At 37.1% G+C, this 12980-nt stretch overlaps 1 protein-coding gene across 3 annotated transcripts; it reads right to left on the bottom strand.

Annotated features, from left to right (window-relative positions):
- Window positions 1-1407: 1407 nt before the first annotated feature.
- On the bottom strand, window positions 1408-12297 carry LOC101900607 (lethal(3)malignant brain tumor-like protein 3). 3 transcript variants are annotated; one of them, XM_005184310.4, is made up of 5 exons: window positions 12141-12297; window positions 9280-10158; window positions 3903-5759; window positions 3207-3772; window positions 1408-3140 (listed from the first exon to the last, which is right to left on the bottom strand). In XM_005184310.4, exons 2-5 carry the CDS (start codon window positions 9833-9835, stop codon window positions 1803-1805), a joined length of 4317 nt encoding a protein of 1438 aa, XP_005184367.1. In that variant the 5' UTR covers window positions 9836-10158; window positions 12141-12297; the 3' UTR covers window positions 1408-1802. The 3 variants fall into 3 exon arrangements, with proteins under 3 accessions (XP_005184367.1, XP_019892578.1, XP_058977006.1); XM_020037019.2 differs by lacking the exons at window positions 9280-10158; window positions 12141-12297 and adding an exon at window positions 5851-5968; XM_059121023.1 differs by lacking the exons at window positions 9280-10158; window positions 12141-12297 and adding an exon at window positions 5900-5917.
- Window positions 12298-12980: the final 683 nt, after the last annotated feature.

Raw genomic sequence — 12980 nt, 5'->3', positions numbered from 1 at the left:
GTTGATACATCTGCCTGTATTCTTCACCATTCATAGTTATCTTACAATTTGCGGAGTCCACAAGTTGTCAAAGGAATAATTTTAAGAAAAAAATTGTAAACATATGATTGCATGACTTTACCTTCTTAATTCTACCATGGCGGAGTCTTTGAAGAAGTTCGGTCTAATGTTACAGCAGCCCATAAACTAGGTCTTTATTTTTTCATTTTACAAAATGAAATGGATGTCACTTGTTTTGCGAAAATATTTACGGAATTATGTTTTAAATAACAATTTGAAAATCGTAGAAAAGTTCCAATTCTAAAAAAGGCTTGCCATTACAAATTTGACAAATAAGATTACCTCTTTAATTTTGCCATGAACATATCGCAATATTCCATTCGGCGAATATTGAAAAGGTGCAAGAACTTACACCGCAACAGAAACGAAAGAAAATAGACTCAAAGGAGCTAAAGAGTTGTTTCGCTTGGCCGAATGTGGTGAACTACCGAATTTGGTTTTCTCCGATGAGAAAACATTCGTTGTCCCACAGTTTGTAAACAATCAAAATGATTACTTACCAAAGAGGTCAGCTGAAAATGTGCACCTTCGGTTGGCCACCAGGACTCAAGCGTCGGCCATGGTGATGGTGTGGGCCGCCGTAGCAGCCGATGGTCGCTCTCCGTTCGTATTAATCGATGTGCCATGAGAATAAATGCCGAATATTATCGCGAAAATATTCTGAAGGGTATATTAAAGCCTAGGGCACGCAAGCCTTGGACATTCTAACAGGACTCAGCACCATCGCACTCAGCTCGCGCCCCCCAAGAGTGGTTACAAGATGAGGTTCCTCGCTTCATTTCCAGCGCACAATGGCCACCAAAATCTCCGGATACCAATTTGTTGCACTATTGTGTCTGGAGTATTGGAAAGCACTAAAAATACCAAAGTGTCGATCACCTCAAGCAGGCGCTTCGCCGGGAACGGGCCAAAATACCGCAGAGCAACATTCGAGCAGCGTGGGACGGTTTCATTGGCTGTTTGAAGGCCATAATTCGTGACAAAGGTGACCAATTCGAACAAATCCAAACTAATTCTTAAATTTGATGCTATTTTCGACATTTTTTGCTTTCATTAAAAAAAAAAAAAAAATAAATAAAAATAAAAAAATGTAAAAATTATGGCGTTTGACTTTGCTGCACTTTTTTTATACCACCCTGTAGATAAGGTTCATATCTTTTAAAAGGTAATACATTGTAACATAGTGGCGCAGTAACATTTGTGCTGTACGTCGGGCGTTAGCTGTGCCTGGTAGTACTTTCTTCAAATTACAAAATAAAACGAAAACAAATGTAGGATTTATTTTAATCAATATTATATTCATATTAGATGATTATATTTGAAATGTATGTGTACCTTCTTTTTAGATTTATGTACAGTATTTTTTCTTTTATTATTTTTTACTTTCTAGTTCATTCTATTATTGAATCGTTTCCAATTGTTTTTTTTTTTTTTTGTTACAGGATAAACCCTGTAGTTGTTTTTTTAGTAGGTACTTACAATCTATGAAAAAAGGTTATAGTTTACGAAACTATATCGTAAAAATAAAAAAAGCTTATATAACAACTCTATTACTACTGGTAAATATATATCAAGGAAGAAGATGAAAGATGAGTCAAACAAACATAACCATTACTTAAATTATTATTTAAAAGAGAAGACTTTTGAAAAATATTAACAAACATATGGCCGCTTCGATTAATAGCACAACATTGTGAACCACATTTGATCTCACTCTTGAGTTAATGATGTGTCAATGCCGTTCATTTCACTGAAGCTTTGTGATATGCTGCCTTAAATTTGGTCACAGCTAAGGTACGCAACTGTAATATACAGGCATATAACTTAACCGAGGGCCCCAGCTTTAGGCCCAATCTCTCTGTTAAATCACTTTGTTGTAAGAGCAAAAATGCCTGGCCATCGATGTCTTCTTGGGCGAATAGGGCCGCCGTTTGGTGGCAATTCAAATACAGGTCAACAAATACCCCCACCTCCGAGACGGACCAAGTCAGGGGATTCCTTTTGATTTTGCTGGTGTCGAATGTGAAATTCTTTTGCCATACTTCGTAGCTATTCTGTAGTCGTGGTCCATAGTCGCATAGAAATTCTTTGGCAATTTCAAGATGCAGTTGAAGGGGCGGTGTCATCAAGTCAATGGTTTTCTTGTTTATGGATGCAGCGCAGGTGGAGGAGGGGTTGCATTTGTTTTCTTCTTGTTTCACATTGACCAAAGAAATGCCAATTAAATCTTTTGCCGCTGGCGAGATCTTTTCTTGAGTCGCCATTTGTACACTGTGGGGTTTTATGTTATCCAATATTTGCAAATGTTCCAAGATTTGCTGATCACTCCATCGTGGCTGCAAGCTTTGATGGCTATTACCTTTGTTGTTTTGTGGTTTTAGTAATGTCCGCACAATTTCGTCGTAACCCAGCCGAGGAGGTTTTTCCATGACAATACGCCAATTTTCCGGCACATAAGGACAACAATCTCGTGTGGCATGAACATTCATGAATGGTTTTTTGGCATTGCCAATTCCTCGACAGCCGGGAGTGGGGCAGGGCATTTTTTGTCTGCCCATTTGGAAGCCTGGTGGTGGTTCCAGCTCATGCCCCGTGGCATCACACCAACCAATGGGATGTAGATCGGGGCTGTCATCTTCCAACCAGAAACAATAGTCATTGGGCCAGCCATCCAGATGCAGTTTTACACGATGACCCTTATGGGCAACCACTGTGGCTGGCCGTATCAACGAGGAGTTGCGTGGGTCGACCACTTCCAGTTTCATGTTTGGTTTGAAGTGGATTGGTTCCCGGGGAGAGAATATCTCCTCACTTGCCACCAGACCACTGCCCTGCTGGCGTATATAAGTTTGCCAGCTGAAGGCGGCATTTTCACAGTCCGGCGGCACCACCAATTGTTGCCGGCCTTCATGCCAACCGCATGGATGAATGTAGGGTGAATTGATGTCCACAATGATGTCATAACAATCATCCCAGCCATCGAAATGTATACGTATGCGGTCATCTAAGACATCGGCCACCGAGGCCACACACAGTTTTCCAGTATCATTCAAATCCTCAGCTTCCAAGTGCATGCCAATCTGTTAACCAAACAATACAAAAATAATTTGAAATGAATTGCGAAAACCAAAAAAAACGCAATTTACCTGAAATGGATTCCTGGGCGTAAGGGAAGACGAATTCAAGTGGGTAAACAAATGCCTTGGGGCAGCCAGGGCCTTTTCCTTGTTCACATAGTTCAGCCAATTAAACTTCGCCGGGCTAATACCCTTGGGTGGCTGTAAAATACGATTGGTCTTGGCACACCAACCGGGCGGAAAGATATCCATTGAGTCGGCATTCAACCAAAAGTCATAGGAATTGTCATAGCCATCAAAGCTCAGCTTTAGACGATAGCCGTGAATATCAACGACCGTACACACACAAAACAATGCACAGTTTTCCGGATCAATGGCCTCAAGTTTCATGCCAATTTTAAAGTTGTTCGGACCCGTTGGGAAGGGATTGAGAAATAGCGATATGGGCGCTGCCATTGCCGTGTAATTTGCCTTCAAATAATTGGACCAACGGAATTTCGGTTGATTGATGTACGCCAAAGGTGGGGGATTGACATTGGCCACAGCATTACGTTGTTTTTTACGTAAAATGCTGACACTTTCTTCGCGTTGACGTTTGCGACAGTCCCGTTTCAAGCAATGAATTGAACAGTATTCTGAAATGAAATATGGAGATTTAATCGAAAATCAGAAGGCAAATATATTTTTGAAAAAAAAAAGCTGGGCTTTATGGGTTCCTTGTTCTCCCATGAAACCTCTTCTGAATTAAGATCCTATTGTTCTCACCTGGTGCCAAGAAATCCAATGCCGAGGCTCGAACCTTACATTTCCTACAGGTATAGTATGTCAGTGGCCCCTCATCCTCGGATCGCACATGCAAGGCATCCCTTTCATAGACCGGCTTCTCAAAGGCCGCATAGCTTTTGGTGCGCGTGGGTATTTTCTCGTGTAATTGCAACAAATTGAACTCATTCAATTCGAATTTCATGGACGTACCCCGACCGGTGCCCAAACGCTCTCTCCAGTTTAGCATATTAAAATTGGAAAGCATCTCTAAGACTGCTGAGAAATTATTGGTTGGTGAACATGATGAAGATGAAGACATTGGTTCTTCTTTGACTATTTGTTTGCGTTCGGTTAGCGATTTCTTAAGGATGGGAGAGACAACGGCGGCCGGTGTTGTATTTCTTTCGAATTTGGGGGAATTTTTTGTAGAGGAATCCAATGACTGATTGGAAATGGAAGATGAGGAGGATATTAAAATCTGTTCGTCACACAGTAATGATTCGTTTTTATCTTTTGGGGAGGGGCTGTTGGCCATAGCAGTGGGTTTCATGTTGTCATCGGCTACTTCTTCGTCATCGTCATCATCAATTTCAATGGGTTCGGTAAAGGAGTCATCTACCGGCAGTATGGTAACATCATCGTCATCATCATCATCCTCCCCTGGATCAGCAGTCTCTGGGTTTGGCTCACTGGCTTGTTCTTGGGAATTCTTGTTGCTATCTGATTTCTCTCCTGAACTAATCAAATATTCCTCCTCTTCATATTCCTCTTTTAGAGGTGGTCTCACATTTGGATTCTTTTTGTTGCTGTTGAATTTTTCCTTCCAATCAATGATCTTTTCAAGTTTTGCCGGTTCCGAGTGTCGCCGTTCATTGGCCGAACTGATTGTAATTGAACTTGTGGTTGCTGTTGCCGTATATGACTGGGAACGTTGACTGCGCGGGCTCACGTTTTGAGGTAATTTTGAAACATTTTGTTTGGTGCTGTTGTTTTTTAACAGCGATTCTTGTTTTTCCATTGTTTCACTAGATTTGTTGTTGCTGGATTTTATTGATGCTGGTGCCAAATCCCTTTTTATTTTCTTGCTATCATTGGCGGCCACAACTGGTGGCTTTAACAAAGAATTGAAATCTTTGTTTGATGTTTTGTTTGCGTGATCATTTTGGTTGCTGCTGAGATTTGGCTTTTTAATCAAATAGACTTCGGCACTCAAGTGACCCACTTTAATTTCATGGGCCTTCCCGGAGTTTTCATTAAGGTTTTCTCTTGTTGCAGCAACTCTGTTCGAAGATGATGATTTTGTAATAATGTCCTGAGTGTGGCCAATGCCACCATTTCCTGTCTTACTTTTCTGAGAATTTTGCAAAAGACTAACTTGTGAGAGTTTTTGTACTGTCTGGCTAATCAATGAAGCCGCCGGGGTAGGGTGATTTTGAACATCACATTTCACCAGTATGGACTGGGAGGAGGGATTGGTGGCGATGGTATTCATGCTGGATTTTTGCAATTGTGAATGGTGTTGTTGTTGTTGTTGCTGTATGGGAGGCATGGCCTTATTGCCCAATTTGTTTGGGAGAGTGGCAGGCGGCGTTGCATTCGATTTGGAGCCTTGTAATAAGGATGTCTTTAATAATGTGGTTCCAGGAGCCAGAGTTGTGGCCATATTGATGTTGTTGGCATTTAAGGAGTTTGCAGCATTAATTTGCAGTTGTTTGTTTAGATTCAATTGTTGTTTAGTTGTCGTTGTTGCATTAAAACCTTGACTGTGAAGTTGTTGTTGTTGCTGGTGCTGAGTTTTGATTTGTGTCGATGCGTTGTTACGTATTATAAATGACGGAGCTGCTGCTGCAACATGACCTAAAAACGACAAATATTAAAAATTATTAAAAAATGTAATTTATATAACCATGTCATATTATTAATTTAAAGAGAATATTATCAAAATTACGTTAAAGCAGCAGAACAAACGAATACAGTGCCTTTCTTAAAATAAACACCTTAAGTATAGACGGATACCAATCAACCAACCAACGCAACACAACATGATCATCAATGTACAAGTCAATTGGGAATGAAACCAAAACAAAGAGGTGACCATATCGGTGAAAAAAAAACACAAACATAAACGACATCGTCGCGGCGATGCATGGGGAGTTGAGTAAGTTTGGTGATAATTCATTATTTTATTGAGGATTTAATAACCAAGCATATGCAAGAAGAAAGGAGAAAAAAGGAAACTAAGCCGACCTGAACTTTTAATACCCTCCATTATTTGGACGGAATTTGGTAAAAGAAAAAGAAATTCCATTGAAATATGTCGCTAAAAATTTTAAAAATTCCGAATATCAAGTGTTACTGTTATATTGAGCTACAGGAAAACATGGACATTTACAGCCAATCATCTGCCAGAAAGGGCGGCGATGGCATTTACTTACTTCCTATACTTTATGCAGGGTGAGATGAAAAAAACTGCAACCAACTTCAGACTGCTGTCATTTCTAAGCCTCTCGTCCGAGCTATTAAAATTATTCCATATTGTTTAAAAGCATTTTGGTGAGAATTTTCCAGAAAACAAGTTAATCGTGATGAATGGGAATTCAAGCGTGATAGTGTGATTTCTTTATTTTTGGTTGGAAAACCAGAAGTGGCTATCGTTTGTTTCTCGTACCATCACTCGTTACCGTGATACTGATAGGGTATCCCGAGGTCAAGGAAGTGGACGGAAGAAAACAGCAACATCAACAGAAATGGTTCGAAAAGTAAAGAAGCGACTTGAAAATGGCTCGTGAGTTGAACATATTGCAATATTCCATTCGTGTAAATATTGACAAATGAGATCGGGGTAAATCCATTGAAATTCCAAAAAAGTGCAAGAACTTTTAACCGCAACAGGTAGAAAATAAACTCAAGAGCTACAGAGTTGCTTCACTCGGCCGAAAGTAGGGAACTGTCAGAATTTGTTTTTTTTGCCGATGAGAAAACATTCGTTTGTTTGTAAACAAACAAAATGATCGTGTTTACTTGCCAAAGAGGTCCGCTGAAAATGTGCACCTTCGATTGGCCACCAGAACTCAAGAGCCGGCCATGATTATGGTGTGGCCCGCCATAACAGCCGATGGTCGCTCCCCGCTCGTATTAATTGACCGTGACATCAGAATAAATGCCGAATATTATCGCGAAAATATTGTGGAGAGTATATTAAAGCCTTGGGTACACAAACATTTTCGACGCAGACCTTGGACATTCCAACAGGACTCAGCATCATCGCACTGAGCACGCGCCACCCAAGAATGGTTTCAAAATGAGGTTCCTCGCTTTATTTCCTGCGCACAATGGCCACCAAAATCTTCTTATACCAATCCGTTGGACTAATGTGTCTGGAGTATTTTGGAAAACACTAAAAAATACCAAAGTGTCGAAGGGAATCGAACATTTATATCCATATTTTATGCGAAATCATAAATTTCGATAAATCATTTATTCATATCAGATATCTGGTTAAGAGAAATATTTAGATATAGCAAGTTGTAAAGAATCGCCGACTTGTTTCCCAAGTTATGACAGATATAAGTATTGGAAATCATGAACCTTTGTAGGTGAGATACCAGAAGGGGTTGGCAGATATATATCATCTACGCAACATATCTTGCGTTAACAAAAACAGTTGGATGTGTGAAATTTGGAGAGTTGGATGCTTATCTCGCTTTCTTTGAGCGTTTTAATTTTAAAAATATTGAACTCCATGTGGCGGAGGTACCAGAAGAAATGGTCCCGTCTCTACCATCTTTATAACAGATCTTGTGTTGGTATTGAGATGTACCAAGAGTGAATGGAATTGCATGTTAATTTCCCTTTTGAGCTTCGTGAATATTCAAAATTTTGGAGTGGACCGATCTATCCCAATTTCACACCAGACCTTGGGTCAATAAAAATATTGTAATGTGTGTAATTTGAAGAGAACCGGATGCTTATTTCGGATTTTACGATTGTTTTGGTTATTCAAAACTTTTACCCATTGTGGTGGAGGTAGCAGAAGGAATGGTCCGATCTCTACAATCTTTATTGCAGTTCTTGTTTTTATGGAAATATTGAAATGTGCTAAATCTGAAAGGAATCGGATATCAATTTCGTGTTTTATGAGCTTCATGGATATTCAAAACTTTGACCCTTGGTGGTGGAGGTACCAGAAGGAGTGGACGGATATATTCCATCTTCACACCAGACCTTGAGTAAATAACAATATTGTGATGTGCATAATTTGAAGACAATCGGAGATTTACATTACATTAAATTATTAAAAATTTGACCCTTTGTGGGGGAGGTACTTGATGGAATGGATCGATATTGTCCACTTTCGCACCTAACCTAGCACTGATGCAAATATTTGGATTCGCAAATTTTAAGCAAAACTGATTATCCTTTCTCTTTTTGTGCAGTAAATTATTTTCTTTGAAACTATTGATATTTTGTGAGGGAGGTGCCAGAAGGCGTGGACCGATATTGCCCATCTCCGAACTTGATCTAAGTTTGACAATAATGATGTACCAAGTTTGGATCAAATCGGATGCTCCCTTCGAGAGTTATCGTGCGAACCAGCCAGACAGAGGGACGGTCGGACATCGCTAGATCGTTTCCAAATTTCCTAAAACGTATTTGGCCCAAAGAGACTTTTATACTTGCTTGTTTTACTCATTTAGTTTTTTTTGTTACCCTTTTAATGACTGATACACAAACATATACAAAACACTGACTCAAAATATCACAACCTGGCCACCTTAATGCCACACTTTGAATTAAAAAACAAAAACATATATCTTACACACAACTGAAGAAAACGAACAACGAATGAAACTAAAACGACCGATTGCAAGCAAATTTTTATGGTTACAATGAAATTAACGAAAGAAATTTTTAATAAATTTGAATAGAATAAAGCTAAAAACTATTAAATATTAGCAATAAATGGGGTTGGCGGCCAACAAACAAATATTATTTATACGAAAATGATTGGATCAAGATGTAATGCTTGCTCGTTGTCAATTTTAATGATTATGATTTGGTATTGTTGTGTTCTTTTGATTAAAAATACAATTTAATAAATTTATTAGGCAAGGTAAGGGACATGTGTATATCTATCATGTACCTATAGGTTTTGTGCCAGTCAAATGTCACGTTTTTTTTCTTATTCATGATAAGTTTTGTGTGAAATAAGTAACAATGCGATATTAATTACATCCTACTATTATTACAGTTTATTTACATTACATAACTAAATTCAGTTTCATTTTGGAAAATACTACAAATTTGTTAGTAATGAATTAATTTTTTTTTTTTTTTTTTTTTGTAAAATGTATTTCCATAATTGTTGCCAACTTACCAGATGTTGCCATTGAATTAGTTGTGACTACCGATGGCGGTGCTGCTGCTGCTCCTCCTACAGCAGGTGTAGTCGAGGTAGTCAATAGCACACTAACCGTACCATTTTGTCCTGATGCTAGCAATGGAGCAAAATTTGGTGCCTGCGGCGTTGTCATAACATAGGAAACATTTCCCCCACCGCCACCAGCCGTATTGGAAGACATTAATGGAAGATTGTTGCCCGGATTTACGGCACTTGTTACATTGATTAGACCAGTTGAGGTGATATTTTGATTTTGTTGCAATGGCTGTTCAATATTTGTAATTAGAGTTTGATTTGTCAGCAAGACGGGAACATAACTGGTGGTGGCCACAAATTTATTTGTTTCAATAAAATTGTGATTTATTGATTGTGGATTTGATCCAGATATTAATGGCGTTGGTGGCTGTATTGGTGTTGAAGCAGAAGATGTTGTTATAGCCAGACGTTGATCAGATGTTGAGGAAGCCAATACTGATGGCATCCCTCCTCCTCCTGTTGTTATAAAATATTGAGTTTGTTGTTGGCTGTTCATTTTTCGTTTTTCTGGTTAATCGTTTTTGGTTTTAAAGTTCTTTAGTTATTTTCTTCACTTTTTGCACATTTATTCCATTTAGACAATCATTTCGTTTTGAAGTTCTAACACCCCAATGCTAATTATGATTACTGTGCTGATGAAGTGTGGCTTTTCCTCCTGTTTTTGGCGAACTTCTGGACTGAGGACGACCGAATTTTAGTGTGAGGATGTGTGTTTTGATTTCTTCTTGTTGTTGGTAATTGTGAATGAATAACAAAACGACGACGACCACCACCAACACGGCCACGAACGTCACACAAAAGCGTATCGTGAATAACGTTCTAAAAAACCAAACAATTCAAAAACTTTACTTTATAGTTAAAAACCTTACTCCACATTGATAAATAATAAAATCTATTAATAATGTATTCAATTATTTGATTATTAACTGTGTTATGCACTAAGAACTTCGGTTGCTTGTTTACAACAAAATGAAAGGTACTCTGTTTCCTATTTCTTTGGTCTTTTTTTGTTTTTGGCAAATCAGGGTTGCATTCATTTGGTAGCGAATCATCTGCATACCCATACATCAGCAACATCAATAAAGCAACATTTGAAGCTAATTTATCTATAAATATAATATATAATCAATATAAATCTATTATTTACAGTAAATAAATGAAAATATCATACAACTTTGTGTTATTTGAAGTTTTCCTTTTTTTTTGGGTATTATTTTTCTACTACTCTTTTCCCCGCAATGCATAAAGAGACACTTCAAGAGATCTCATGAAAGAGGAAACAGTTGTTCTGTCAAACAATCATCAGAGAGCATACGATTGTTGCTACTGATTGTTGTTGTTGTGAAACTAATTTCGTTATAAGACTTGCATTGCTCGAAATTTTTGTTTAAAAAGTTATTTTTTTAAAGAAAAGGTGTATTTATTAAACTATTATTAAAAAAAAATACTTCTAACTGCAGTTTATTGTTCTCTCTATCTTTGGTTTATAAAGGCTGCCTTTGATTCTTTATTTTTTCTCCGTCTGTGAACATTAATAATGATTGAAATCGGCCGCAATCTCGCAGGAGATTTTAAATATTAATAGCTGGATTTATAGGGAATGCAGTACCCCAGATATGACTATTAGCATCTAGGTTCTACTACACCTTCTAACAAAGGAGAAAGAAAGAAAATTAGATATCAGTTATGGGAATTTTTACACATTTTTCTAACATTTTTCCAGATTAATTGGATTAATTTTGGTTTCGTTAAAAGAATGTCAGCTGCTGGATGTAGAATATATAATCGGATATAGTTCTAATGAAATTCCTATATGTGGATATTACCATCCTTAATCAAGTTATGGGTTCGTTGTCCATAAATTCTTTCTATAAGTTAGTAATAAGTTCCAGATATGTTTTATGACAACTTTTCAATGGATGCACGCGCTCATTTATAAAGTTTGTGAATGAAATACAATTTTCCAAGATGACATATTTTTCAAGTTATTTGTACGAAAGTTCAACGAAGCCCATACATTATTTTTGGAAACGGATGCTCTCGGTCCTAAATACAGTTCAATTGTTCCCTGTCAGACGCGTCATGTATGGTTCTTTAATTTTATTTGAAGCAATGTACTGAAGACGAAAGGAAAAACAATATATATAAAAGGAAAAACAATTTATTTTATACCCTCTTATACGGGGGTCTAGTCCAAAGTACACCGAATGACAGCAATTGCAGAAGTCGATTGGTATGCATTTGCTTCTTTCAGCAAAGGTTGGTTAAACTATTTATTCGATTATTCAATAATAGTTTTATTCAGGCAGCTGGCATTGGATCATCTCTCATGATATTTCATTCAGCTCACTTTTCAAGTGAGACATGTTTCTAAAATTAAATAAATGTTCTCCTTTTGCCACAAATCGTTAGAAAAAAAATAAGATTTAATTATATTAGAAAGTATGCTCTTCGCAAAACAACATCGTTTGGAACTTTACAATAAAAAACTGAAGGAAAAGACTAAGATAAATTAATTTACATTAAAAAATGACACAAAGCTAAATTTACTGGAATCGAATTTAAAGATTGTCTGGCACGACGCTGAAGTCCCCAACACCTTTTGACACATTCTAAATAATGAATCCTAATAACACAATATATCACTTGACCAATTTATATGTATATAAGTTATATTGATGAAATTTTTAATATAACAATTTAGTTTTCAAATCCTACGACAATGTTTTGCCTTATGTGTGCTACATTTCTACATATAAACAATAACACCAGCAACATCAACAAGAAGATAATGAACAAACCTTGGACAGCCGATTAAAGTTGTACGTGAATGATATTACGATTTTTTAATATTGAAACTAAAATCGCGTATTTATGTTATAAATTGAATTTATTTTTTTTATAATATTTGTGTTCTTTTCACGAAACAAGAGCAGCGCTCTGAAATACAAGAGATGAACTTGACTGTTATCTACGGAGCACAAACAATAACAAATACTCAACATTTGACATTTTACACTTCGGTCACAATAAACCAACACACGAGTCATTGTGAATGTATATTTTAGAGTGAAACTAAATGGGAAACTAGTAAATGGCATAATAGTTTAGTTTGGAATAAATTAATAACATATTTATACGACATTATCTAGTAATTACAACACGAGCGAATAGGCAAATAATTTATACAATGGTAGAAGAAAATAGGTAGACGCGACGACACAGCTGCTGGGACAATGAACTGTCAAACCAAATTTGTAATTGAAAATGTTGAATGAATAATTATTTAAATTTGTACAAATTCTTGAAAACTGCATATCATAACAACCTCCGATTGTATAAGAAAACTTGTAAAAATCTATTTATTTTAGAAAAAATGGATTGATTTTTTAAAGTCGAATGGCCCAATTAAAGGTTTATTTGACACTTCATTTGAACTTAATACGGTCCACATAATTCAAAGTTTTATGATAGGGTCATACAAATGTTGACGGCAACAGCGCCTCAAATGGGCTTAATCAAATCTTGGTATACTTTTTCCAACATTACGACAGGTATCTCACGAAAGTTTGTCCTCCAATGCGTCAATTTAAGCGGGCTCGTCTGTATAGACATGAGCATTTAAACAGCCCCAAAAAAGG

This window comes from Musca domestica, unplaced genomic scaffold (assembly GCF_030504385.1).
Source record: "Musca domestica strain aabys unplaced genomic scaffold, Musca_domestica.polishedcontigs.V.1.1 180, whole genome shotgun sequence".
Taxonomy (NCBI): Eukaryota; Metazoa; Arthropoda; class Insecta; order Diptera; family Muscidae; genus Musca; species Musca domestica.
Note: the sequence above shows the minus strand (reverse complement) of the source record. Positions and strands in the feature narration are given on the sequence as shown.

Coding starts and splice junctions, on each gene's coding strand:
- LOC101900607 (XM_005184310.4), bottom strand. CDS start 9,835: ATGAACAGCCAACAACAAACTCAATATTTTATAACAACAGGAGGAGGA. Junction 5,760..9,279: donor TAATTCAATGGCAACATCTG/GTAAGTTGGCAA, acceptor TGTCGTTTTTAG/GTCATGTTGCAGCAGCAGCT. Junction 3,141..3,206: donor CGCCCAGGAATCCATTTCAG/GTAAATTGCGTT, acceptor TTTGGTTAACAG/ATTGGCATGCACTTGGAAGC.